General features: G+C 43.5%; 3 protein-coding genes and 1 pseudogene across 3 annotated transcripts; 2 read left to right on the top strand and 2 right to left on the bottom strand.

Annotated features, from left to right (window-relative positions):
* The first annotated feature begins 818 nt into the window (after positions 1-818).
* LOC126567427 (uncharacterized) lies at positions 819-1895 on the top strand. The gene is made up of 2 exons (XM_050223649.1): positions 819-834; positions 898-1895. Exons 1-2 carry the CDS (start codon positions 819-821, stop codon positions 1893-1895), a joined length of 1014 nt encoding a protein of 337 aa, XP_050079606.1.
* Positions 1896-2401: 506 nt separating this feature from the next.
* Positions 2402-3605, bottom strand: LOC126556532 (uncharacterized). Its single transcript, XM_050211793.1, has 3 exons — positions 3296-3605; positions 2582-2855; positions 2402-2515 (listed from the first exon to the last, which is right to left on the bottom strand). The coding sequence occupies exons 1-3, from the start codon at positions 3603-3605 to the stop codon at positions 2404-2406; spliced, it is 696 nt and encodes a 231-aa protein (XP_050067750.1). The 3' UTR covers positions 2402-2403.
* A 1794-nt stretch (positions 3606-5399) lies between these two features.
* On the top strand, positions 5400-6711 carry LOC126567426 (uncharacterized; annotated as a pseudogene).
* A 1888-nt stretch (positions 6712-8599) lies between these two features.
* On the bottom strand, positions 8600-14244 carry LOC126556497 (PAN2-PAN3 deadenylation complex catalytic subunit PAN2). The gene is made up of 4 exons (XM_050211760.1): positions 14143-14244; positions 11559-14070; positions 11247-11485; positions 8600-9759 (listed from the first exon to the last, which is right to left on the bottom strand). The coding sequence occupies exons 1-4, from the start codon at positions 14210-14212 to the stop codon at positions 8600-8602; spliced, it is 3981 nt and encodes a 1326-aa protein (XP_050067717.1). The 5' UTR covers positions 14213-14244.
* Positions 14245-27635: the final 13391 nt, after the last annotated feature.

The following is a 27635-nucleotide window of genomic DNA, read 5'->3' as shown; positions in this document are numbered from 1 at the left end:
AATTTTGTCGACTTCTTTAGGTCCGTACGCCTTTTGCTATATTGAAAAATGTTGTGTTTTCGTTTTGCTGGATGTATGTGTTGGTACGTTGACAGCTGGTAAAGGTTTGGTTTATGTGCGTAGGTTCAGCAGTTGGTTAGTATTAGAGGTGGGCAAATCGATTCATTTGAATGAACTGAAAAAATCAGCTCAAAAACCTCGAAGAATTAATCATGAACACGGTTCTTCCGTTCACGTCACAATACTTAATTACAGTTTTTTTTACAGTAGAAAACCCTTGCTATAGGAAATTTAGTAAGCGTTTTTACATACATGGCAGGCAGGATGTATATCTATTAAATTTCATTTGAACGTGCGGAGTGCGTGAAAGAAAAAGAAAATCAAGCGACAAACGAAAACATAGAACAGGGTGAAAAAGGTCGATTAGGTTTAACGAAGAATCATATAACGCCAGCTCACTCACTAACTAAAGTCGACTGAGTGACTGAGACGGTTCTCGTTCGTTATTTTATTAATCGCGTTATTTTATTAATAATATTTTTTATGCCTGCAGTGTTTTAGAAAGTATTTTCAGCATTTTTCATCTCTTCATTTCTTATATCACACCAATTCCTTCCACTTTTCTTTTGTTATTAATTATATTAAATAATTATCCGAAGTGCATTTAAAACTTTTAGTACAAACAATGTCATTTTCCCTTTTTAGTACAATTTTTAAACAATGCCCATCACTGGAGCTGGGAAGATAACCGTTGGGTGTAAAAATGTGCTTTTACACATCGTAGCAATCCTGTTTATTGTAAAACGTATAAATGAGTAATGTCTTATTGGAAAAGTAAGTGCTGCTGTAACTAAAATAGTTTGGATCATTACAAGTTCGTGTTTTATCCCATTTCAGCTACAATGTACAACCAGCGATCATGTCCTCAAACTCCGGCACCTCCTAAAAATGGACCACGATTTCCCATGTCAGCAGCAATACTCGAAACTCCTTCCATTATGAGCTCGCTTCGAGAGCCGGAAGAGAAGAACCGCCCTCCAAACATGGTTGAACCACCTCCCCCCAAGCAGTTCGTCATGTCGTACCCATCGAACGTTTCTTTTCGTTCGCCCAATGATAGCATGGCGTTCGCTGACCATCAAGGCTCATCTTCTAGACAGAACATTAACACAACACAATCGTTAAATAGTTCATTTTTGGATTGTAGCTTCAGTTCAAGCATCAGCACACCATCATCTTCCATGAAACGGAAAGTTCCACTGGCAAACTCTACTATCAGTAATACGAACAGTAGTAGAAAATCCGTGAGCTTCTCCTCGAAAATGTCAGTAACATCAGGATTAAAAAGCTTTCACCGTTCCGGAGTTCCTGCTAGTTTGAATGACTCGCTTCACCTACACACCAGCGGCACTACAGCACACGAAAAACAAAAGCTTCCTACAGAACGTGGGGGTGTTACGAAGTACATCAAACTTACATCGGCTAACATCCCCTCCGACGTTCCTGCCAGTGTACAGGACTCGAAGACCTCGCTTCGCATCGTTTCCGGCACGATCGAACACCTGCAAAAGACGATCCGTGAACAAGGTAGGCTTCCGTTGCTGCTAGAAACCGTTGCGAACGTGGTAAGCATTAAGCCTGGTACGAGAATGAAGGAGAAGGTTATACTTTTACGCCATCGAAATCAAGGACCAGTTATGCAAGGTGTATACTATGAGATTGATCTCGATTTGCCCCATTTAGTGGCGGGTGATCTGGTGCGTTGTGTCGGACGACTTCAATCAGTAGGAAGTCGGTTGCAGATACTGAAAATCGCTCGAACAACGGAACAGTACAATCGGGCAATCTTACGGTTGCAAACGGTCAGTGCCTTCACTACTAAGGTGAGACGCTAGCGTCATCTGCGCGTTACTTAATACTTGTACTTTTAATTAATTGATTTATTTAATTCGAGCACAAATGGAAACATATTTTGGCGATGGAAAAACAAATAAGATATGATTATTTGTACTAATGCGATACATGATTGTAAAAAAATAACTAGAAAAAAACTCTAGCACATTTGTAAATGAAATGGTTAAAAACAAATGAATTCATGCTCCACTATTCTACACACCCGATTCACTTTTTTCCACCAATACTCGTTTCTGTTCATATCGTTCGATGTTGGAACGATAACGAAAGCGTGACTGTTTAGTATATTACATTAAATTATTCTAAAATAAATACAAAATTATGCTGCCCTGCTTTGTGCTAAAAAGCTCATGTAAAAACCGGTCAAAAACGAAACAAGAATTGTAAGCCGGAATGCGAAAGCCGTGTACAACTAGCCCTCTTTCTATAAATCCACGTTTCTAGGCACTTTTCGGAAGCGTGTTGAGTCAACCCGTGGATCCGTGGCACTTATTCATTGATGAAAAGGACAAGCAAAAATCCAACCACACCGCTCAACAGGGCCATTATGTAGGGTAGGTGGAAGCGGCGTTCTTTGCTGGAGGATGGTCCACCACGATAGCTGCAATTTTTTGAAAACGATTATTAATTGAATTTCCGTTACGTGTGCGATTTAAAAGATTCATACCGTTTCTTGGATGCGGAAAAGGGAGTCGGAGGATTCACCCCTGGAATGCTGCTGTCCAGATAGATAATGTACCAGGTAAAGGAGGAAAGCAACAGTCCAAAAGCGATTGCATACAGTGTGTGGGATGCGGTTGCGATTTGCTGCCGAATAGTTTCCATTTTCCACGAGTTCCAAGAAAACGTTGGTGGCCTCAGTCGGGTACAGCGGTCTAAGAAGTCTTGCCACACATTCTCGGCCACTACGGCAACTCTCGATCCAACCGATCGATACGATGCTATGGATGCAACGAATATAAGGGAAGAAATTTTAAATTGATTTTCTGTTTTTAGGGAACGAACGAGGGTGATACAATCGATTTATCCAACCGAAAACAAGCGTGCAATAAACGTCTGTTCCGTGAGGTTATTTATAAAGCCATGATTTGATGAGTACGACGTGCTACTGGGGTGTTGGTCGTTCGGAGGGGGGAAGCTGATGATTTCATCAAAAACCCTCTCGACAGAACCAACGAAACAGCCACGCATTTGCACAATGCAAACAAACAAATCTCGCGCTACTGAACGCGTCAAGGGAAGGTGTGCACGCAACATGGCAAGGGACGGACATCTCGTGAGTAAATAGTTTCTCAATCCCACTCCCCAAAAACCACACGTCCCAACAGCGAAAGGGAACTGCTACAGAAACCCCCATTTGCATCCGCACCCATATACCCACCTAACTCGAAGGGCGGAAGTAGATATTTGATGGAAACCGCAAGCGTTGTGGCGACAGCCAACAGTACTAGCGTTTGTTTCGTATCGATGGCATTTTTTTCCTCTTCCGACAGTGCTCTCTGCTCCCCATTGGAATCGCTCTTCAAGTCGGAAAGCTCCATATCGGATCCGTTGAAGGAAAGCCTTCGGGGACGCTGCAGGTCTGTGCCATTATTCTTTCCGTTGCCATACCAATTTGCTGCTGCTGCGGCTGGTATGCCGGCTATTCCGTTGTCGTCCATTGGGTTCTTTTCATGTATGGAAGAAGCCATGGTTTTGGGTTGCACTTGCCACAAAAACAGAACTACCACGAACTGGGTCACGAACGGGAGCACTGGATCGAACGAATTTCGTGACACACACCAACACACACAGTGCGATGCGACCCGTGGTTGTAAATGCGCTTGCGTGGGTGAGCCGTGTTTATGTTGTTGTGGTGCATTAGCCGAATGAAAATGCACCTACACACTCTGCTCACTGGACAGATGATGGCGTGGAATGACCATCCGTTAACTTTACCGCTTTTTTTCGCCAATGCTTTTACAACGGGATCGATGCAGTTACATAGGCGAAGGAGATCAATAAAAATCGTTACAACACTTCTGGTGACCTTCTCGAACGATGACGCAGCTGCGATAATCGGGGATTATCGCACACAGCCACGAACTACGTGAGTCTGTTTCTTTTAGACACGATAAATATGCAAAAGCACACAAACGCGAGCGGTGCGCGTTCAAAGTGCGGCTGCAAGGAAAAAAACAACGCGATGCGCCAGGTAAATAAAGCCCTTTACTTCCCCCATCTTTTTCCTATTACTATCCTTTTTTTTCAAAACCCGATTGAAACAGTTTATAAGCGATGGTTGAATACTATACTTGCACAGTGGCGCGGAATGGGTCAGAATTTTTAAAGTATTCCATATTATACATTATATCCCAGTAATACGACCACCGTCCCTGTCTGTCCATGTGTATAATCATGCGTATAAATTTATGCTAATTTTACAAGGATAATAAAAGAGCACCGGCTGCATTGTTGGGTGCAGTGGATACAAATATGCTGTAGACTCATAGTTTTGATTTCTAACAGCGTGTATCGGCTTACCCTTTACCCCAAAGCGGGTAAAGAGACTAGATGGGCTCATAGCTTTGACGCCTTGGCCATATTGAATGGGAGTTTGACAGGAGTGGATTCGTTATGCACATTTTCGCTCAACACAACCGCACACTCCATACGATTGCACACTCGATGCATACATTGACAAACGATCGACCCCACACCTGGTCTCTTTACCCACTTTGCCAAACCCTATGCCCGCTCTCGTTCAAAGCGGCGGCGTATTCCTGGTGTGTTTCGTTCGATTTTGGCCATTTTTGGATGGCCAATTTTGTGTTCTAGTCATGCGATCTTCGGCGCTTTGTTTACCATCAGGAGCATTATTGCATTTTGGTTAAACGATATTTCAAGCCAAGCCGGTTGGTTAAACATATAACGAATAATTTACGTTTTTAGAAAAGAGGTGGCCCAGTAGGTAGGCGACAGCAGTGCTGGTCTTCACACTGTAGGTTCCGGGGTTCAAATCCCATCCGTATCGTTCATGAAATTTTCTGGTTTTGAGAGCGCATACACAAACTACCTGCACCAGGCATGTAGGTAAGGACAATTAAATTTATGACCACCGTTATTCCATAGTGGAAGCACCGTTGCACGGTGACGTTTGCAATTTGGCGGGATTTTCGCATTGTTTGCCAAAACATGTGTTTCGCCTGTGTATCGATCGTAAGTTTTCTCTCAAACAAAATTACAATACGAGTTGCTTGCTTTAGAAAATGGAGAATAAATAAAAAGCTTTTACTTTTTATTGTTTCTTCTAGTATCGAAATTAGATACGCGCCTCCCAAGGATGGCTCTGTCCCAAAAATGAAAAGCTATTTAAAATAAACCGTCGATAGAATATTTTGCGCATGCCCGCGACGCTGCTATTCCTGTCCCATATGCCATCGACAATATCCCACCGTACACATACATATACCTGATGGGGAAAACATTTTCCGAAGGGGAAAAGCATGTTGCGCTCGTCCACAAACAAAACAGGTTCCTTGACGGAGCAAACAGCAAAGCAGCAGCCGCTGACCAATAGTGGTGCAACCACCTGTATGTGCGACGCGTCGATAGGCTGGTTGAAAAAAAAAACAACAAAAAGCACTAACCCTCTCGAGACAGAGGCATAGGCGACCTTCCCTGAAGGCCGAAGCAGCAACAGAAGTAACAATCGTTCTCTTATCAGTAGCGAACCTCGATATCGATTTTTAGCGCAAACGTGGGATCGATTGTAGCGTTGGACCTTTTTTCCCCATTACTGTCCCGCAAACCCTCGATGGAGCTAGCAGAATGTCGACCGCGTACAAACACTTGTACTCGTGTGTAACGTTTTTGATTTTTATTTTTGTGCTTAATTTCTACAAAAATCGTGTCCATGTGAACCGCGACCGGGAGGCATCGTTGCGCGGTGCTAGCAAGTTAAAGCGTGCTGGAGCTCTCAACCACAGACCCCATCATACAATGTACGAAGGAATTGGGGATGAGTTTTTCTTCGAGCTTTCCTATCCCGAGTTGGACGGCGACAGTGAGAAAGTTTGGCCCCGGGATCGCTCCAAGCAATACCCGGGAAGGTGTCTCGATGTGGAGGTGTTCTTTGTTTTTCCTCCGAAGCGAAACGCACAACGGCGAACATTTGATGGACCCGAAGGACTTCACTACAGGAGCACAGTGTTAGGTGAACGGGACAAGAAAAAGGATCCCGAGCAGCTGGACAGAGATACCGGGGCAAATTCATCTGTATACGTGTTTCTTTCGGTACTACTTGTGCTGGTACTAGCGGCAGGTGTCGACATTGCCAAGCATCTTACCGGGACCGGCCACAATCCCCAGGCAGATGCCCAACGTCGCCTATCGTTGCAAAACTATCAAGCATTGATAAGGGAAAAGCAAAAGCAGTTCCGAATGATGAAGCAACACTACTCGCAACCGTCGATGAGCATTCAGCGTTCGATCGATGAGTCAGCCGTCCCATCATTTGCGGGAACGTTTGGGCGTTGCACGGAGCAAAATGCCACTCCAGGAGCGGCGATGGCACTATCGGGAAGATCTGTACCAGGACCCTTGCTAAGAAGACAGTCAGTGCCAACGCTGATGCGTGGTCAGATAGTGTCTCCTGCAAGTGGTGGCACGTTTCCTGCTGCGGTACCAAACGTAGCACCGTTCGGACGTCGAACATCAGTTGATTCGTTTTGGGACGTGGATTCGGTTGGACCGTCGTCCGGCAATGGATCTCCACCGGAAGTGCGAAGACGTGTCCGGATGCTACATCGTCATTAGGAAATAACATTAATTTTGAATTTTTTAGGTGTCTTTAGTGTAGTGTGTAAGTAACGAAAAGTGGACGAATATTATTAATGAACTACTGCTGTTCGATGTGATCTCTTGTGTGAAGATTTTGGAGCTTAACACACGTACACCTGTACACCTGTTGACTGTATTCTTGTCGAAAACTTATAAAAAATTAGACTTTAATAGCTACACTGCTGGTACAATCGAGATAAGATAGATGTATGCAAACAAGGAAACAAAAAAGAATCTATTTTCAATCTTTACGACGCGCGATATGGAAAGATGGAGTCATTTTTCATATTTTTAGACAAAAAAGCTATCATACTTAGAAGATATCATCTTAAACCAAATGAAAGGAATTTATGAATCCAAAGACACAAACCGCACTGTTACATGAGAATGAGATTTACAATGAAACAAACATATGTATGTATGTGTTAGTGTAAAAAGAACTGCAAAAGTATTAGATAAGGTAGAACGGGGAGGACATCTTTTCCGCTGGGGCACGTACACTACATTCGATAAGCCAAATTTCATTTCTTTCCATAAGGCCGCTGGTCAAGGGAAACTTCAAACTGTTGACATCGATGTGAAAATGTAAAAAAATCTTAAATTTACGATTTCAGCGTTTCCTCCTTTGCCAACGGACGACGGATGACTTCAAATTCAAAATTTTAGGTTCTTATGGGTGTTTGTCTCGCTTTATAGCCGCTTTTTGAGAACATTTGAATATTTTTTTATATTTTTTTACAGTTCAACAACGATTTCAACAGTTTGAAACTACCCTCGGCCTTGAGCCTACATGTTAAGTTAGGCGTTGAATATTATTTCCCAGGAACCACAAAGGGGAATCGTGAAATTAGGAACTTCAAGAAACTCGCGGGGGGCTTATGGTAGTACGACTCTTTTTACGGATCGACCCGAAGTCAGGTTCGGTTCTATAGGAATCGACTTCGAATTGTGAGTGCAACGAGTTCGGATCAACCAGTGCGTGCAGCAAAACATATAATCATCCAGCTCCGGAAACTTTCTCTGCATCCTGCATATACAACACTGCATCCACAGGTCGACACGAACTCATTGGAATTGGGAATACGACCTGAAACACTCCGGGTCGATTACAGATGGCTCCGACCCGATAGGTTCGGATCAACCCACCAATTACTAGCTTATGGGTCTTGCCACTGCAGCGTTCATTTTTGTCAACTAGTTATCAAAGTCAATTGCTCCCTGGTGAGAACAAAGGCAAGTGGAATGCTTGAATGATTAATAACGGTGATACCACACCCGTGCTGCAGCCATGAAGATAATTTTCAACGAAAAAGGCTTAACTGAATGATATCCTTTTTTGTATCCTACTCTTTAAACGATACGTTTTTGCTATTTTCACCCTATCGTGTTAAATTCTATCAAATGTAGGTGCCGTCCTATTAAGAATAAAACTCGTTGAGAAGCACAACAGATGCGAAATGCCCATAAAAACGTAACAACGATTCCACACGAAATCTTGATTAAAACGTGAAAAAGAAACATTTTAAACTCGGTAATAGAATAAGAAATGAGGAAAGACGAATTAATTGTAACCGTACACCATCCTCGCACGAAAATAGTAGAGCCGTGTATAGTACGCGCTATTATTCTAAAAAAAAGTGTGTTGTATTGTTTGCATATTTTACAAGAGTTATTTTAAACTTTTCTCATTACACAAAACAACGGGTTTCATCACAATCTCAACAAATAATCCCGCGGCCACACACAGCAGACACACAAACATTCTGGAATGTAAAAAAAAAAGATAAATCTTGTAAGTGTGAATAAAACCCGAATGAGATATTTTCCGCGGGAAATCTTCTTGTGCGTCTTCTTACCTTCTCTCTTAGTCCGGCACCTTCCACTGCAACTTTTTGCCCGTTTCGTACAGCGTTGAAAGTGCGTGCGAAAGTTCGTCCTTTTCCATCAGCCGCAGATAGTGTTTGTACAGATGCAGTGCCGTCCGTGCGTCCTCGATCGAATCGTGCGTTTCCGACTGTATTTTAATGCCAAGAAACTGCCAGGCCAAAAAGCGCAGCGATACCATCCGATGGTGGGGCAGATGGAACAGATGCACCGTATCGACCACCTGTGCCGGCGGTACGATGATGTTGATGACGCGAAAATCGTTCCTCAGTCCGTGCCCAACAAACTTTACCCCACTGTCGACGAGAAAGCGCAACTTCTGGTACGAATTCTTAAGCGTCGTTAACCGTTTGTTGCTAAAGTTCGCATCCAGATCGCCCGGTTGGATGCCGGAAAATTTGGTCAAATAGTCTACGACCTGCTCCTGGGTGGAGATGTAATCGTCCATAAACGGTACACCTTCATACTCGCCCTGTCCACGAATGCACGTGATGCGGGCAACGCTCATATGGCTCGGTTTGACGGTAGACATTTTTCCATCCGAACGTATCTCACTTTCCTCCGGATTGAGCGTAACGAATTCGGCATCCATTGCGACCAGATCGCCGGGCTGGAAATGTTCGTTGCGTCCGAGAGGTTTAAACAGGATGCTCGGTTCCGTATCGTTGCCGTCCGGGTGATGGTGATGTTCGCTAGGTTCGTCCCCTTTACCGATCGCATCGGTGCCAACGTCTTCCGGCGTACGGCCACTACCATCATCTGCACCTTCCTCTTCGTACAGATCAGTCGTGAAGGGATTAACGTAGTGTGTGAGAGGTTCGTTACTTAAATCCAACCCTAAACGACACTGCTCTTCGGCCAAAGCGCTGCTGGTGTAGAATAGAACGCATGGGACTTTCCAGTCTAGGGTGAACCACACCGCTTCCTGTACCGGTACCGGAGAAATGCTAAAATCATTGAAAATGTACCAACCACCCATTGGGTTGGAATCGCCTGGTTGTTTTAGTTCCTGGTAGCATGCCGGGACGTGGATCAGTGATACAAGATTGTGCTGCGAACCATCATTGATGTAGCAAACCACGGCCGATAGGTTGTAGGTTTTGCTGATTTTTTGCCCCGATGCCGAATCTTCTGGATGGTCTGGAAGAGAATGATGGTAGAATCGGTAGAAACCATAAGTAAAGTATCGTTATTTCCAACAAATTCTGAACGCTGAAGAAACACGTCGCGATTACTGCGGTCGGGCTTCCACTTGTCGAGCTCTTGGGTGTCGAACTCTGTTTATTTTCCGCAACTGGTGGAAAACTAAACTATCAAACTTCGAGCTTTTGGTTGCACAATATAAATAATAAATTTTATATTGCAAAACGTAACCAACGAAAAGAAAAAACAGAATTCGACAACCCGGAATGTTTGGTACCCACTAAGGGAGCTCAATAAATGGAATCGCAACCTGTAAGTCATTCGGCGAGTCCGAATCATGGGAGATCCTGATGCTCAAAAATATAATTTGATTTGAAAGGATTTTAACATTCACATTACCCTACGTCCTTACGATCTATATTCTTTTGTATTAGGTCTCATGTATAGAAATAAAAGTCTAGGAACTAGTGTTGACAGAACCGTTATTCCGAAGATTCTTAGATTCAATTCCTAGGAAGATTCGAATTGGATTAGATACTGATCCTGAAAGAATTCGATTGAGATTCGAGCCTATTCCGTTTAGATTTGGCATCTATCGGCACTCGTTATGATTAGGATGCTCTATCTTCCATGATAGAAATGATTCAAAAGGGATTCAAAGAGTATTCCATATAGATTCTATAGGGATTCGATTGGGATTCTATAGGGATTTGATTAGGACGACTGGGCTAGAGTACCCTATTGAGGAAATTTTCTTAATAACCACTATTAAGGAGTTTTCAATACAAATTTGTCTTAAAGAGCAGATTTTGTACTTGATTTACAGAATTGGTACGACATCTAATTTAATGAAATTAATTTGGATAGTTGATTTTGACTGTTGTAAGAATCTGATTGCAAATGAAATGTTTAAATTGACGGAAAATATGTTATGGAAGTATGAGGTATGATTGAGAATAATTTCTCGTTCCAAATCTACCGTTTGAAAATACGGCGTTATACTTAGTAATAAATAAATCTATCAGTTGCTTACAGGTAAATGCAAATGTGCGGTGCGGCGAGCCAACTTTGGAGAAAAGCGCAAACGAATGTGAAAATCTCGACCATTGATATAGAAACATCCAATACGTTAGAGAATCACCAAACATAGATATAGAATCACCAAACATAGTTATGGAAGCGCGTGCAATTGATATGGAAAAAACCGCTTATTAAATTTAATTTTACATATTTATTGCACGCGCTTCCATTACCATTTTTGGTGCTTCGCTGATGTATTGAGTGTTTCTATATCAATGGTCGAGGATTTCATATTCGTTTGGGCTATTTTCTAAAGCCTCGTCTCACCCTAATCATTTGCATTTCCCTATACATTCTTCAGTTTTTTCTAAGTTTTACAAAGTGTTAAGTAACTTTAAGTAAAACACAAATGTGTCACTATTTGGCGTCTATTCTAGTACTCTACCATGGTTTTGAAAGCATACCATTCGTGGGATTTTCCTCCTTGACTTCTGATTCCAGCGTCGTTCCCGGTTCAGTGGCGGCGTTCGGAAATACAGGCTCTCCATTTGAGGCGGTACGTAACGAGCTAATGTCGAGGTTCTGCTGCTCGTCGAGTGACATCTGGAAGCTTAGCGGAAACCAAGACTTTTGCATACCGTGCGTTGCGGCAGCCGAGGTAGATGTGGACGATGCAGCCGATATGACGCAAGGCGACGATTTCCTAAAAAATGAATCCATAAAACCAAATTATACATCTCAAAAAGCGTGAACATTGCGAGCTACCGCTGACGTACCTTGGATGAGCAAAATGACAATCGACCCGCGAACAGTTCGTACCATACCGGCACATCTTGGTGCCCGTACCGGATCCGTTAAATGTAGCCGTTGACTGATCGGTGGCTGCGCCGGACACGGTCGCCGTACTCGGCCCGGATGGACTGGGCGAAGATTGTGCACCGGTCGTACGTGACATTTGACGCTTTAGGTATTCCAGTTCCTTCTCCTTGTACAGCCCACAGTTGATGGAAAGTATCGCCGGCAGATCGGTGACGCGTGACTTTTGATTCGTCGGTGTAAACTTGTTACACGTTTCGCACCAGGCCGGGGTTGTTTTTTCCACCCCGAGAGAGTGTTTTAAAATTGTACCAAATGTGCCTTCCACGTTGTTGGTCGTGGCGGTCGGATAGAGTAAGGTGCACACGAGCAGTACACTGTCCTTGACGCGGGTTGTGTTGCATTTGTTGCATCGGTGTGTCGTTTGCTGCTGCGTGCCAAACAGTCGGCCAATTTCCGAATCTTCCTGCACCGCACTTCCGGTCGCTGTTGGGGGATTAGTTGAGGCCGTTGATTTCCCGCTGCCAAGGTTGAAAATTTGAAACTTTTGGACACTGTCCTGCTCGAGCGTGATGCCGTGATGTTGCGGTTGCTGGCCGTGCTCGTAAAAATGCATCGTTTCATTTTTCTTCATCGCATCAACCAGCTCGTAGTGGATCTGGTGCAGTACGAATCGATTCCAGTTTTGAATGAGGCTGATCAAATTCACATTCGCACTGTTGGATGATAGAATTAGCCCCAGGGCGGCAGCTTCCGGGACGGTACGGAAGGAGCGCAGGAAGTTGCTTGCCTGGCAGGGTGAGCTGGAACTGCCAACGTTGAGCATGTGGAACAGAAAGCCTAGTTCGCAGGAAAGGCAAAACTCTTTCGTGCAACAGTGCGCCCGGATAGCTTTGTGCAGTGGAATGATGAAGTACAGCACTTGTAGCATCGCGTTACAATACGCATTGGGCAGGTTTGCTTCGAGCCCAACAAAACCCGTCTGATTGTAATGCTCAAAGTCAAAATCTTGAGTGCCGAGCTTGGTGTACTTGACCTCCACCTTACGATAGCGGCGTGGGACCAGTTTGATGCCTTGCTGTTCCGAACCGTTACCACCCTTGGTGGACGAGGTACCGTGTGCGGCCGATCCAGCCACTGATCCAGCTGCCAATGTTCCATTCGAGCCATCCAACAGGTAGGGGATTTGATTTCGCAGACCCATCCTTGGGTTGGGTGCGTACCCTATAGGTCCCTGCATCTTCATCGTACCGATAACGACCGGATCGATCGGCTTCGCTCGCCAATGTTCGTACGTATTCATCCACGGTGGCCAATCGCTTAACCATCGCTCACCGGTAGTTAGGTGGGGCAATAGTACCGAGGACAGTGGAAAGTTTGTGTCCGTAATCGGTACGAAGGGTGTCGCCGGTTCGATCGTGTCCGCAAACTCGGTGTCCCGCGAGTACGGATTAAACTGCAGCGTTGGCGTGTTGATTTTGGCTCCCGATATCAGATTTATGTGACCGGATTGATCACCGAACGCCATCGCCTGGCTGGTGGAGCTGATATCAAACGAAAGGCACTGAGAACCGCTGGTATTGATCTGGAACATGCACACCCGTGGTTCGCTCAGCTCGACCGTATCCACAAGCTGTAGTTGTCCGTGCGGCGAGACCACAGCTAGCCGGGAATAGTGCGACGGAAGGAAACGCATTAACTGCGGTTCGACGAGCACCTGTATCGGAGATACCAATCGCAGCATGCGCATATCGTACACCATCAAAAAGCGATCCATCGTAAGGTTGCCCTGGCGACCGCTTAGCCCGCACGAAATCAGATAGTTGCCTTGGACGTCAAAATCTGATAAACTGCCGGAATGGGTTGGAAGTTCGTGCTCGATCGACAGGGTGTTTGGATCGAGTAGGGTCACCTTGCCGTAAGCATCGCCAGCGCACAGATACCGGGAATGGCGCCGCAAGATAGCACACCCGTTCACTCCGGCGACAACGCTTGTCAGCTCAGTAAACGTCCCAAGATCCAGTTCGATCAGATCACTCTGATGGCCGCCCATCAGTAGACGGGCCGGTGCATGCTCAATCATACACACCATGTCGACCATCCGTTCCGAGCGAAACGTAAACTTCGGTATACCGCGCCGGATCTGGTGTCTTAGGCAGGTTGGCGTGAGCGCCAGTATGCCCGCATCAATCGTCAATATCTGCCGGACGACTTCGTTCGACACCTGAAAGGAGGTGTACTTTTGCATTGCACTACCGAAGTAGGACGTGACGTGACCACCCTGGTTGCCCATCCAAATCAGCTCCTCCTGCGTGTCGAAACAGACGGTCGACACACCGAACCGTTCACCACCATCGGCCAAAATCATACCGTGCTCGATATATTCTGCCTCCGAGGAACCGATGTTAAACGCACCGTACTCGGCCGCTTCTGCAAACTCCTGCACTGCACCGGCCGGGTCATTCTCGTACACTGAATGGATGAAAAAAAAAAAGGAATAAGAGTACGTAAACATTTGGGGCGGAGAAAGAATTCGATATCTACTTGTTAGCGTAATGATGTCTTCGGCGCGCGGATTACCGGGATCACCACCGGCCATATAGACGTAGTCCATTTTCCGGGTGTTCTGCACACTTTCTCACACTGGTCACAAGCTACATTCAGCGTTGCGTCTTTCTTTGCAATCCGCGTACGTGTAACACCAGCGGCAGCATCGAGCAACCCACTTTCTTCTTCGGCAACGGGGACACACCGGATGATGACAGCCCCAAACACTAACAATGCCAACTGTTGCTTCCCTCCAGCTGGCACCCACACACTCGCCCTTCCTTCCTTTCCAGCTGTTGGGTAAGGGGGGTGGTTGTGTACAACAAACACTTGTGCAATGGCCTCGTTCTGGCGGGGAACAATAAGACGCGGTCGCGACGATGCGCGGATTAACGGTACACTGTTGCGTTCTTCTTCGTTTTACTCCTAGCGGCAGAGTGGCTGGTAGTTTCACAGTCGTTTTGCCGTTGGGTTTATGACTGTGTCTATTACCGCGTTCCAAAGGTATACCGATTTTGTTTTGTGTTTGCGAAAATGTAAACAACACCAATACGAACTCAGAGGGTGACGAAGCGATTGTTTTGACAGACGGTGAAAATGCCAACAATCTTTCTTTTCCTAAAAGCTTGTTAGTATTTCCAGTTTTCGCCAGTAACTTCCTGTTGTAGTGATAAACAATATCAATCTATTACACTCGCGCTAACCTTGTCCGCTTTCCGATAGCAATTGTTGTCAACACAAATGAGAAGATGTACTAAAATATGTTCTAAAACCAGTTGCGAGCGAAAACACAGTGACCCAGGTGACAAATTACACAGAGATGCTATGCTAAACCCAGCTGACATTTATCACGCATTTTATGTACGCCATGCGCGACGAACAATCAAGCAAGTCGAACAAACAAGACAATGTTCGACAGGTGTCCAATCAACTTAATGGTTATTTTGAACAACCATAAGAAGAGAAACGGTACAAACTGTAAAGACCGCGGGGCACAAGAGATTTCAAAATTAAAATTTCAGGTTCATTTTCAAGGTTCTCATGAGTGTTTTTCAACTTTTCTCGCTTTGAAATCGCTTTTGGAGAACTTGGCGCATACACTGGCCTACCTACACGACGGGTCAATTTTGTAATTTTGATTTTAAAAAATTCTGTGGTCCGCGGCCTTTAGAATGCAATTGACAAACTGAAAGCAGGTCTACTATATTAACGGGACATTTAGTCAACGGACATTTGGTGCCGGGCATAGATGTTTTTTGTCGATTTTACGGATCTACGGTACAATAGTTATAAAAAGTCCTTGTCCGCTTCAAACAATCCTTTAAGAACGAAATATTGCAAATTAATCATTATATTAAAAGAAACAAAAAATATTATAAAATATTATTTTCATAAAACTGGATACTATTTATATGTTACCCTACCACCAGTTTTGTATTTTGAGGACAACAAACGACTGATATGTCAGTGCAGAAAAATATTGCCAAATTTTTTACCACTCGCTCATTTAAGGCGGGACAGTTCGTTCGTGTAACACATGTTCCTTTGGTGCATTCCGGATACAAACATTCGTTTGAAATCTGTAAACTAGGAATTTACCTACAGCAAATCCAACTCAGTAGCTTCCGACGAAATCTGTACCTAGGGGCAGCAGTCTGCAGAAGCATATCCGGGACAGGATCTTATTCGCAGCAATCACGCGTGAGGCATCAGAAATTAGCTTTAGTTTGTTCAGCCTGTCTGCGCCTTAGGTTTAAGGATTTAAGAAGAAGCACTTCGTTATGGTGGCTGCCTTAGTGCCCGTCTGAAAGAATTCGGGTACTGCCTGAACGAAGACGATTGTTTCCTTACGTTGCAATGTAATTGGCGTCTGTCCCAAACAATTGTTTGGAAGTAAATTTCTAAGTTATTTAAAGTCTCGTAGGATGTTAGATTCGGACATCAATCTACACACTGCAGGACAGTGAATCATATCCTATCCAGACCGTTCCTAAGTATTAAGGAAGAACTATTCAATTACGTGGCATGAGCAAGTCATTGAATGGCCTCCATGTCCTAGTACATCGTTAAGCAAGTTAACCTCAATGGTATGGTATGGAATGGTAGGTCCGGCCCGCTGGTGTAGGTGACAGCGGCGCCGGTCTTTAAACGACAGGCCCGGGGTTCAAATCCCATTCGAATTCGATGGTATGGAGAGCCTCAGTGAGGCTTCTTGTAAGTCCGTTTCCTTGCAATCTTTTGGAATCACAAACATAGCATAGGATATAGCGGATTCCGATTAATGAATGGCATAATACTTCCTTTGATTCAGTGAATGACGCGAACCTAGTAGTCAAAAGTTCTTTTAACGGTCATTTGTATGCTTGCGTGTTTGTCTGATATACGATTCATGTACTGTTGCATCTGCTTTCATACAACCAAATGCTAATGAGCCAATGCAACTGATTGCTAACCATTAATACGTCGCAGGACACACCATTGCCCACCGTTGACGAGAACGATCAATCATAAGTTGAGCTTAATTTTTCCTTAGAGCAAGATAAATTCTAAAATGGACAAATAGACTACGATTTGTCACGATTAAACCCAGCGAGCCTTCTCTAAATTAACCTGATCGTTGCCTACGGATGACGATGACGTGACAAAGCACGATTTAATCCTAATCGTAAGCAAATATTTGGTTTTTAGTATGCAGATGGACATGCATATGGCAGGGTACGTACAGTGTATTGTTGCAATAAGATTCAATAGAACCATTAATTAGGAAGCCAAAGCCGGGCTTGGATGCTGGTTAAACAGACCATTCCATCCGTGCATTTCCTGCTGAAGGATCACCAACGGTCAACCTTGGGTCGTGCTGGAACCCTTTCGCTTACCATACACCAAAGGCCCAAAACAATGCAACCCGAAGCCAAAAGTCATTCCCAGACAGCGAAACGAGTGGTAGAATGATTAATTGTTCGGAAAATGTTTCAATTGCAGCTATACGGTCTATACTGTCACTGTGACGCAACTACTGCAGAACCGGTGGTCACCATCGTCTGCATGGGAAATGTAGTTACGGTAGAAGGATTTACTCATACATTTGGTTTATGTCCTGATTTTCTTAAGGCTGGATAAAACAAAACAAAAAAATTGTAGTTGCATGCAGCCAGGTCAAAAGTTGACTGTCCCAACTGTTATCCTTTGCTTTTCACCATCCGGTGCAGTAAACAAACCGGTCAGAAATCTACCAAGAACCCTCTCGAGAGGACCTCTTTGTCCGTTGTTCAGTCAAGCAAAAAAAAAAAAAAACGGGTTAACTGATCAGATTACATAATGTTGTCCCGAATCCTGCTTGAACATACATACTGTCCACCATGCTGACCGAGAGTGTTGTCCCTTTTGTCACTTCTTTCAGAACCTAGTCTACCGACAGCTTGGCATGAAACAACAGCCATCGTCAGGCAACAGGGTGGCGTTAATTTATTTGTTTTAAATACGATACATCCTTCTTCCACAGCGCCCTACATAGAGTTATCCTTCCGGGCAGCCATGGCATCCTTTTAGGCTGGTCTACCCGTTCATGCCCTCATAGCGTTCCTTGGCAGCTGATTTTTTTTTTTTTCCTGTAAGCTTTGTTGTATCCTTTCGAGTACAGTGCCGCCTAGGAGAGGCTCGATCGGATCTAAAACATTCAGGAAGTTTAATTTGACGAAAGTCATAAAATAAAACAAACATAAACATTGGTACACGGAAGTGGACGGTGAAGGGAATGGTGCCGCGAGTATGCTGGCAATGTAGGAAAGGGGGAAAATCAACGCAAGGACACACTTTCTTCCCCTTTCTTATCAAGAATTTTGGTAGATTGATTTAATGTTAAAAACGTTTCCCGGTGGTTGATCTTTGCATTGCTACGTCTCTTATTGATACATTCTTTCCCTCTCTCGTTGGTCTATTCGCTTCATTTCGCCTTTTCCTTCATCTATCCGTTCGTTCAGTGTTGCGCTTCTTGCTTCGCGATCCTCACATGTCCTTCATGTGTCCTCATGTCAACGCGCAAACGTCATAAAAAGGCAAAATTATAGCATTCACTCGTACTTTCCATGTGATCTTCGAGTGTTTCCTTTTCATTTCTGTATCCCTTTGATTGGCTTTCTTTCTGCTCTTGATTATTTATTTTGATTGCCTACCAGAAACACGTCCGGAAACCCTCCTCCTGGACAGATTTCGAATACATTTGGGTTGGCTTCTGCCGGCATTCGGATGTGAAGCTATTCTCCGTTTCCTTTACCCATTTGTAAATGCAAACCATATCTACACCGGGTCAACAACTCGTTCAATCCTTGGGGTGGTATGAGCGACCGAGAGAGAGAGAGAGAAAAGAAAAACCCCTAAACGTATCCCTACTGCAAAACCAAACCTTTACCTCACTTTCCAAACGCTGTACGGTCGGGAATGGTCGGGAAAAAGATTACATTAACACTTATGACAATTGTGTCATAAATTTTATGACTTTCACGATCGAGGAAAACAAAAAATGCCCGATGCAATTGGAAGCTCGCGGTACTTGACGGTTGTTTAGATTTTATTCCACCCCGTTGCTGTGTTGGGTGTTTTCCTACTCTATTCGTAGCTTTTTCGAGTGGCAAAGTACGTGTGCATGTAAGGTTTGTTTCCATTGTTGCAGTTTGTTTATGTTTTGGTGCATCGTTGGTTGTTTTTTTGCTCGAAAACTCGAAACCATCGCTGTTGGTTTAATCCGTTGGATTTTCAGTTAAAGTACGGTGTTGATGGGCCTGGAGCATGGGAAAACATAGCGCTGTTGGTATTTGTATCGGGGCTCGTAAATTAGATAATTTTATTATTTGACGATTGATTTTTTGCTTGTTGTGAAAGCAAAAAATAATTAGCGAAATAAATATCCCTTTTTTTTTGGGGAATTTTTATTCGCCAGCTTTGCTTGGTTCATTGTGCACTGAAAAGATTGAGTATAGTTTTACATTGTTTGATTTTTACATTATCAAGTATAAAGAAAATTGTTTATTATCAATTTATCAATTTTGTTCTTGATAAATGTTTGGTAATTATTGACTCTGTTTCAATTTGTTTTCAGGAACATCAACTTCTTTCTATCGTTATGACTATTTTGTGTTTTTGTAAACAATTTACAACCTTTTTGAATCGGATTGCATAAGCGGCGAATGTAGTCTCTAAGACTCAAAGCTTCTATAAATAAACGAAAAAAAATTAGGATTGCATAAACTTTTGTTATCTTTATAATAATGTGGTGAAAGTTTCAAAGAATAAAAAGCATTTCATAAGTAGCAATACGCTTTATGTATTTATTTCAAAACAAATAACGTACCTTTACCTATCTCTGCGTCTTTCATATGTCAATTGTTCGAGTTACCTGGGACCACTACTACATAAAATTCCATCGGACCGCGGGAAACTGTTCAAACTGTTGAAATCGATGCGAAAAAAATCTCAAAATTGTAATTTTAACTTATTCTCCTTTGCCCCATGTAGGTTGGTTATCTATGCGTCAGGTTCTCAAAAAGCTTTCAAATTTCAAAGCGAGAAAATTTCACAAACATTCATTAGAACCTAAAATTTTGATTTTGAAATGTCTCGTGGCACGCGGCCTTAAAATGCGACGTTTTTATGTACATTTTTTTTGTGATTATAGATCTCCCTCCCCCAGGTTTTTCCGCACGTACTTTCCCTATGGGGGGTTGTTCCCACCAAAGAACTAAACACCGCTAGTTTTCATTCGATGCATACACTGCTTCTGATATCTTCGTCCTTCACTGACGCCTGCACGCTTAGCGTCCTGAAGTGATGTCCTCTAAAAGTGAGGCTTCTTCCACTGGGGTAAGCGACCCGAGAGGAGGCGGTTAGCTTGAGAAAACTCGCGGACTCTGTGAGTTTCTCCAACTCTCCGACTTCTCCTGCTCCCTCGAGCATTAGCCCTACGATTCCTTCTGGACCGAATCAAATCCGCCGCTGATGGAGGCTCTCGACGGCGGCGTCTTCTTCCGGGAGGAACAGGTAGTTTTCCCTCCCAGACCCTAGCTCTCCATACCCTCTGCATGTAGCTCTGCATGTAGCTGTAGCTGCATGCTCATGCCGAAGTCGCAACGTTTCTGGGGAAGGTCTTCGCCCACGGCTACGTCTGGGAATGGGAGGTGGAGCTGTTCGCAGAATATCATTTTCCCTGGCCGTCGATGCTGCTTCGACATCAGCTGCTAGCCTTTGCCGTGCACGTTCCTCCGCCCTGGCCTGTCCACGTCTGCTGCGAGCTGACCGTTGCCGTGCTGCTCGTGCCTCGTTGACCCGTCGTGTGATGTCTAGCAAGACCTCCTCTTCGATCTCCTCGGCAAAGAGAGCAGCCACACTGTCCAGCCCAACTTCGTCGTTCTCTGTTAAGGCAGCATGCGTCCTCCCGCTTACTATCGCTTCCTCGCCTCGCCATAGCTGCTGAAGCACCGTGGTGATCGACTTTGCCGCGCGTTGTATGCGATCTCACCACTCTAGACTCTCAAGCAATTTCATTGATAACTTTTTATGTACATGGTAAAATTGAACGATAACGATATCATCATCTTGCGGTATTTTGCCAGCACTTAAGCCATGAGTGTCAAAACATAATTTGTTGATCTTTTTTCTGTTGAAACAACATCTATTTTATCAATTCATCCCTGACTTTGATCATCCAATTATTTGGATGGATTTGTCACTTCAAATTGATCTTGAAAATTTTGATCGCATGTTAATGGGTTAGCACACTTAGGTTGGCCACTTGGGATACCCCAGAATCTTTTTAAATTAATAACACCACTTCGACATTCTTGAGGCCTTTTTTTATACATATGGCAATTATAAGGAGGCTGCGTGTACTATGAATCACATTGGTCAATGCCATTTCCGGAAAAATGAAACGTGATGTAACGTCCATTTCAGTGATTGTGAGCCGCGCTTCTGTTGAGTGTTCCAGGGGCTTAAAATGGTTGGATGCCCAGATCTAGGCTCCCAATCTATAAACTTTCCCGTCTCCAGAAAGGCCAGAATCTGATAGATATTTGCCCGATCGTTTCTGACCGACAGAAAATGTGACAAAACGGCCGACTTTTATTCGGGTCCTGAGCCCGGAGGAGACGGTACGAACTAAATACGAACAGTAACTTTTACTGTTCTCGTCCTAGCTACTGTAAATTAAGAGAAAAAGCTCTCAAATTTTGACAGTATATAGTCAACTAGTATACGAGGGCTGACAATAAAGTAAGGTCTCCAATTTTTTTTTCATAGAAAATGACATTTATTTACAAAAAGCGATACACCGTTGGAAAGGCCAAGGTTTTGGCTACTTTTCTACTTAATCGCCATTTTTTTCCAACACCTTGCGCATCCGTACGATGGACTTGTCTATGCCGGCAGAATACCACTCACCGTCCGCCTCGCGCAGCCAGGTGTAGACCTCTTTCTGAACCTCCGCGTCACTTTCAAACTTCTTCCCTCCGAGATGTTTTTTCAGGGCGAGGAACATGTGGTAGTCACTTGGGGCCACGTCGGGACTATAGGGAGGGTGATCGATGATGTCCCAGCCAAATTTCTTAAGCAGGTCAAGGGTAACGTTGGCTGTGTGCGGGCGCGCGTTGTCGTGGTGAAATTTCACTCCTTTCCGACGGTCGGCCACTTCTCTCCTCGTCGTGAACATTAGTGCGCCCTGAATTGAACTCGCGGCTCCACTTACGCACGTTTTTTTATGTCCATACACTTTTCCCCGTAAACTTCAACTAGTTGACGATGGATTTCAATAGGTGTCACCTTTTTCGCACTCAAAAAACGTATTACAGAACGCAATTCGCACTTGGACGCTGACGCGAGGGGTACCTCCATCGTTGACGGCTGCTCAGCCAAGACTGAGCGGCCGGGGGAGCCTCACCCAGCAGCAAAGTGGTAGTGGGGGAACCAAGGAACACGGCTTTGTTGCCAGATTTCGCCTATCGCGTGATCCGGCGAAGTTGCAGCGTTGGAGACCTTACTTTATTGTCAGCCCTCGTACATTAACCACCGACCAGTGGACCGACCATCAGGTGACAGTACAAGCGCATGAAAAATCGGAACATTATTGCTTTATATGCTTGCGTTATACTGGAATGTGAACTAAGTCTCCTCCTCGAACTCCTCGATAGTACTCCACCAACAAACCGCGCACAGATTGATAAGCAATGAACCTGAAGAGTTTTCCATCCTCTCTCAACTGGGACAACGTAATGTAGAATCAATTCAGCCTAAGATCATTTGTACACTGTCTTCATACTCAAATCCCATCCGAACCGTCCCTCGTAGTGTTGATATAACTACGTGGTATCGACGATTCTAGTAAGCCATTCGATGGTCGGCGTGACCTTAGACCTTGGTCGTTAAACCAAGAAGAATAAGAAAATCTACTTGTAGCATATCTGCTAAACATCTCACTACGCATACATTATTTCGCATACAACAAGCCTTACGTAGCATTATACGTTGAGCAGAAATTCACCAATTTAACAAATAACCTGCATTAGCCAAGAACGTAAGAAATGTACATTCAGCTATTTTGACCACACGCACGCCTTAACATGAACATTCAAACACTGACCAGCGAACCCGGCTAGCGAGCGACGCAATGCAATATGATATCAGTTCAAAACAACCAGCGAGTCTAGACAGTGGTCAGCAACACAAAACAACAAAACACAAACAAGTAACTTCATGCATAGCAAGCATATAGATCCAACGACGAATGATATCCGACACATTGCTTGCAAGTGCAGCAATCGATCGCACCGCGACACATTTTATGCTTACGTAAATATTTTTGTACTAAATGCAATAGCAAAAAGAACAACCACTAAGAAACAATCTTGGTTACAAAAACGAGCAAAAACTATTGTAAGCATTGGGTATAAATAAAGCGGTCTAGAAAGCCTTCGGCCCACAGACAGACAGATGGAGAGAGAAGGTACAACAAGCTAAACCTTGCGTTCAATTCTTCCTAGAGGTTTGAGTGTCCCCATACCTAAAGTTAAGGCCTCAAACCTCCAACATGCCAGTAAGGGATATTCCTTCTGAACATCCAAAGTCGCCTGGCCGACTTGCTCCGCCGATGAGCATCGAGAGTTCCCCTACCAAAGGTAAGGCCTCGATGTCTCCAACTTTCCTGTAAGGAAGATTCTCATCTGGTATCTTCAGACTGCCTGGACAGTCAGATAAAAGAAAGATATTGGTCCGCACAGTTAGCAATCACGTTGTTCCGTTCTCGTCGCGATTATAAGTCCGAGTTTTTTCTTCTCCACTCCATGGCGACCGTGAATTTCTTCTTCCCACCACATACTGTATTATAAAGACTGTTAAAGTAACTGTAAAGTATACAGTAAAATTATAATATGTACTCTAATAATTATAGCACAATTCTAGCTAATCTGTGCCTAGTTCAACATAGCCTAAATTTGGTAATCATCTCATAAATGTGTTTAATACTTGTCCTGGCTAGTTGTCGAACAACTCTATTACCAACATGGAGTTCGTTGAAAGTTGACGATTCATACAAAAGCACAGAGCACCTGTTTAACACATGGAACAGCTTTACAGCTTATTTGTTATTTCCATTCAAATCTTCACAAAACACTTCCACGAACCTTGGTTCCTTTCATCTGGCTAAAAGCTTTTAGACACGTGTTTCGAAGTAACTACCTTTCCTGTCGTCACAATTATCCTTCGTGTACTTGTAACGCCTTTTGAAGCGACTGGTTTTTTTCTATTCTTGTTCTGTGTGCAGAACCACTGCAGAACAGAACAGTACAGAAGAAGATGTGTAGAAGGCGGTCAGCTGTCTCGCCAGACAATAGCAACATGAAACCGAAACCGAACGACACGTGCCTAGGACGAAACCTTTATACACGGTCGGTAGCCGTTACATTGAAGGGAAAGTATGATTGCCCATTACTGTTACCGCTGTAAGTGTGTAACCAAACTTCCCTGCGCAAATGGATCTGGTCGGACCTTCGTATGCGTCGGAGGCAATGGAAGAATCGAAAAGAAATCTGTTTTCTATTTCTGGTTCCGTTCTGTCACCTTTCCTCTCTATTCTGCTCCAATGAAATACTGAATGTCCTTTGCAAGGCTTTGTAGTGGCAAGTCACATACGGTGGCCCATATTTTCGTTCATATTTGGTTAAATCACACTGTTGGTTTGTTTGTCGCTGCCCAAAATGTGTTTATCTGTCTCACTGCTTGCCGCTGGCTCATCTGCCACTCATCGTGATATGCAGACAACTGGTACGTACGATATGCGGCAAAACAAAACTGACAGAGGGATGCATCCGGGCTCTGGAAACGGTTGCTGCCAGCATAAATGCACATATTACAGTTCCCCAAAATGTTAGATGGGGTGAAACCTTGTATCGAATTTTTCTGTTTGAGTTTTACAGTGATGTACAAAAATTAAGTTAATCTCTGTGATATCTTCTTTAAACGGGTTGACTCCAAACGACGCAGATCTACTTCAAGAAGGAGTGAATAATACTGCAGTTAAATATCAGTATTCAATTTGGGATCCTGAAATTACCAGTTATTCGATTGAAGAATCCAAGATTTCTGATTGAATTTCGGTCTGACTCCGTCAAGTATCGTTTCAACGCCCCGAATGGAAGACATTTTTAAAAGTGAATACCTGAATGAAATAGGATTAAACGAATGAGAGAAGTAAATGTTCGATCCTTTAAACAGAAATAGATAACAAATTTGGAAGTATACTAAACAGAAAAGCAATTATGAGAAGTCTGAAGTAGAGAACGATCGGCAAGATAGATAAATATATAACACGGAAAACTTAAACGTCGTCTGCATACAGCACATAACCTTAAGAGAGATAGTAAACTACATACATAATTTAAAAAAAAATAATAATGAGCTTGGTACTCTACCTTTTGGAACACCAGAGGAACAAAAGTAATTCCTGTGAGCATTTTTCATTTGGTTGTAGAGGATATAACTGTCTGTGATCTACTAACAATCTAAGTTTTGTTGGCGTCAAATAATGTACAATATTACTCAACGCATCTATACAAAACTATTTGTTGTACACAGTTTGAAAATAATTTGTAAATATTAAATAGAAAATAATCATTTCCCAAAATCCCAAAGGGAATGTTATTTTGTTACGCACTGTGTGATGATCGCATTGCAATGAGCCGTTCATTCTGGCCTGCTGTTGTTTGCGAGGGATGATGGCTCATAGCCTACCACACACCGAGAGAACAACATTACAAAGGGTCGATTACCAGCAAAACGGTAAGGGCAACGGCTGACGCATCAGCAAGGGTCGCTTGTTTTGCAGCCATATGGAAAAGAAGCAGAGATCAGATCGCGCAGTAGCAAACATAAGCAGGAGCAGAAGCAGCAACAGCAGGAACGGCAAACAGTTGTCCCCTCGTGGTGCGATCGTTCCAGCGGGGGTTACAGGCTATTTTTATCATCCACAAATCTACGCCAACGCACTGCCAGCAACAGCACGAGCCACAGTGCAGTATGGCCAAATTAAATTACTTGCTTCGGTACTTTGTCTTCTTTCTCCCTCGAATGCCTCGACCTCGACCATGCCATCCATTTCGTTTGGCTCGTGCTCCGTGCTTATCGAAGATCACCGATGCATTTACGGTCGATGCGTCATCTGCATTTGAGGATACAAGCCTACCTCGAACAGTGTTTGATAACAAACTAAGGGGCTTATCGATGGTTTTGGTGGTGAGTCAAACCAAACGCAAACAGGATTTGAAGATAGAAAACTGGCCGTAAAACTGGCGTTCCAATTGAAGAGTTTAAACAAACACGTGACATACTCGAAACCTTCCCTTTTCCGAGAGCCATCCGGAGTGATCCTGCTAAAGCTATAAAAATTCTCCTTTGCGGGAGGGTCGTAAAAAAGCGAACTGACAGCGTTTTTCATTAATTAGCCATAAAGAAAACAAAACTGCTCTTCACCACAGGTATGGCAACGGCGATCAGTTGGCGCTACCTTTTGTTACGACGTGTGTTTAAGATGTCATACTCCATGTTTAGGCAAGATAGTGCCCCGGATTAATGTATGTTCGTGCCATTTTTGCGTGATTTATGGTTGATGGACTTTCAATGGATCGATGTGCGTGGCTGGATCCATTCGGCCGGTCAGTGTCTATCAAGATGTTTAGCCATTGGAACTGATGACGAACAATGAGATTAAATTAAAGACGGTTAATTTACTTTCAAAAGGTATCACGGTGGTTTTGGACGATGAGTTTGTGTTTTAATGAATGCCGATTTTCGTCAACTCATTCGTATTTGGCCTAATGGAATTTTGATTGGTATTGATGTTTTGGAGAAGATTAGATGTTGTAATGAAATTAGCTCAAAGAATATTGAAAACAGGGCGTGTTTGCCAATGCTTCGCTGTTGAAAAGTTGATTTATTATTCTTTTAGTTTTGGCACTAAAATTGCGAGACGTTTTAACGATCAATGTTACAGTGACACATTTGCAGTGTGTCGTAAATTTTAAACCTTTTTTAAAATTTTGTTAATATGATTTTTGTTGTCACATTTACATGTTAAATTTGACATAAAACATTGAAGTAAATGTACTACTTAACTTATAGGCAACTACTAAGACTCATGTATAAAATGATGAGAGATTTTAACGATCCAACTTTCATCAGGACTCAAGCAAATAATCTAATGTGGTTTAACTTTAGGATACTTAAGGTTGACATAATTGGCGATTATCTTTTTCTATGGGTTCTTCTTCTTCACGGCTTGGTGAGGTTGTAGGTCACGCAGGTCATCGAATGGTTTACTAGACCTTCTGATTCCACTTAGTTGGTATTCACTACTTTCTGGGGATTAAATTGTTTCAATACTTCTTCTTGGCTTAGCGACCTTCTAAGGTCACGCCGGCCATCGAATGGCATACTAGACTTGCCGATAAGATTATACTCATGGCCCAGATTTGCAATCTTTGCATGCGTCGTATTTGTGACTCTATCCGACCGTCTCTAGGGGACAGTCCGGATGGGATATTAAACACGGTCCGGCCGTTTGAGGACCGGCACCGCTGTCTCCTTCACCAACGGGCCGACATCTTTGAATACTAAGTCACCTCAATCGGTCGTTTCATCACATCAACTAAATTATTAATTTTCTCATGTCACGTTGTGCTTTATCTAAAATAACATTTGCATTACAATTCTGTCTTATTCTGAGCATCAGAGACACAAATACGACGCATGCAAAGATTGCAAAGGTGGGCCATGAGTATAAGCTTATGCTGTAATAGGTATACTTCAGCTTCTGTCATGTTGGATGTACTGAAGTGGATGTAATTCGCCTCTTTCCAGTAATCAGGATTACAAATTATTGCAGATATGGCTTAATTTTAAGCTATGAGTATTACTGATATGATTTCTTTATCGTAATGCTGCTGTTGCTTGTC

This window comes from Anopheles maculipalpis, chromosome 2RL, assembly GCF_943734695.1.
Source record: "Anopheles maculipalpis chromosome 2RL, idAnoMacuDA_375_x, whole genome shotgun sequence".
NCBI classification, from domain to species: domain Eukaryota; kingdom Metazoa; phylum Arthropoda; class Insecta; order Diptera; family Culicidae; genus Anopheles; species Anopheles maculipalpis.
The sequence above is the reverse complement of the archived record's forward strand: the minus strand, read 5'-3'. Positions and strand labels throughout refer to the sequence as shown.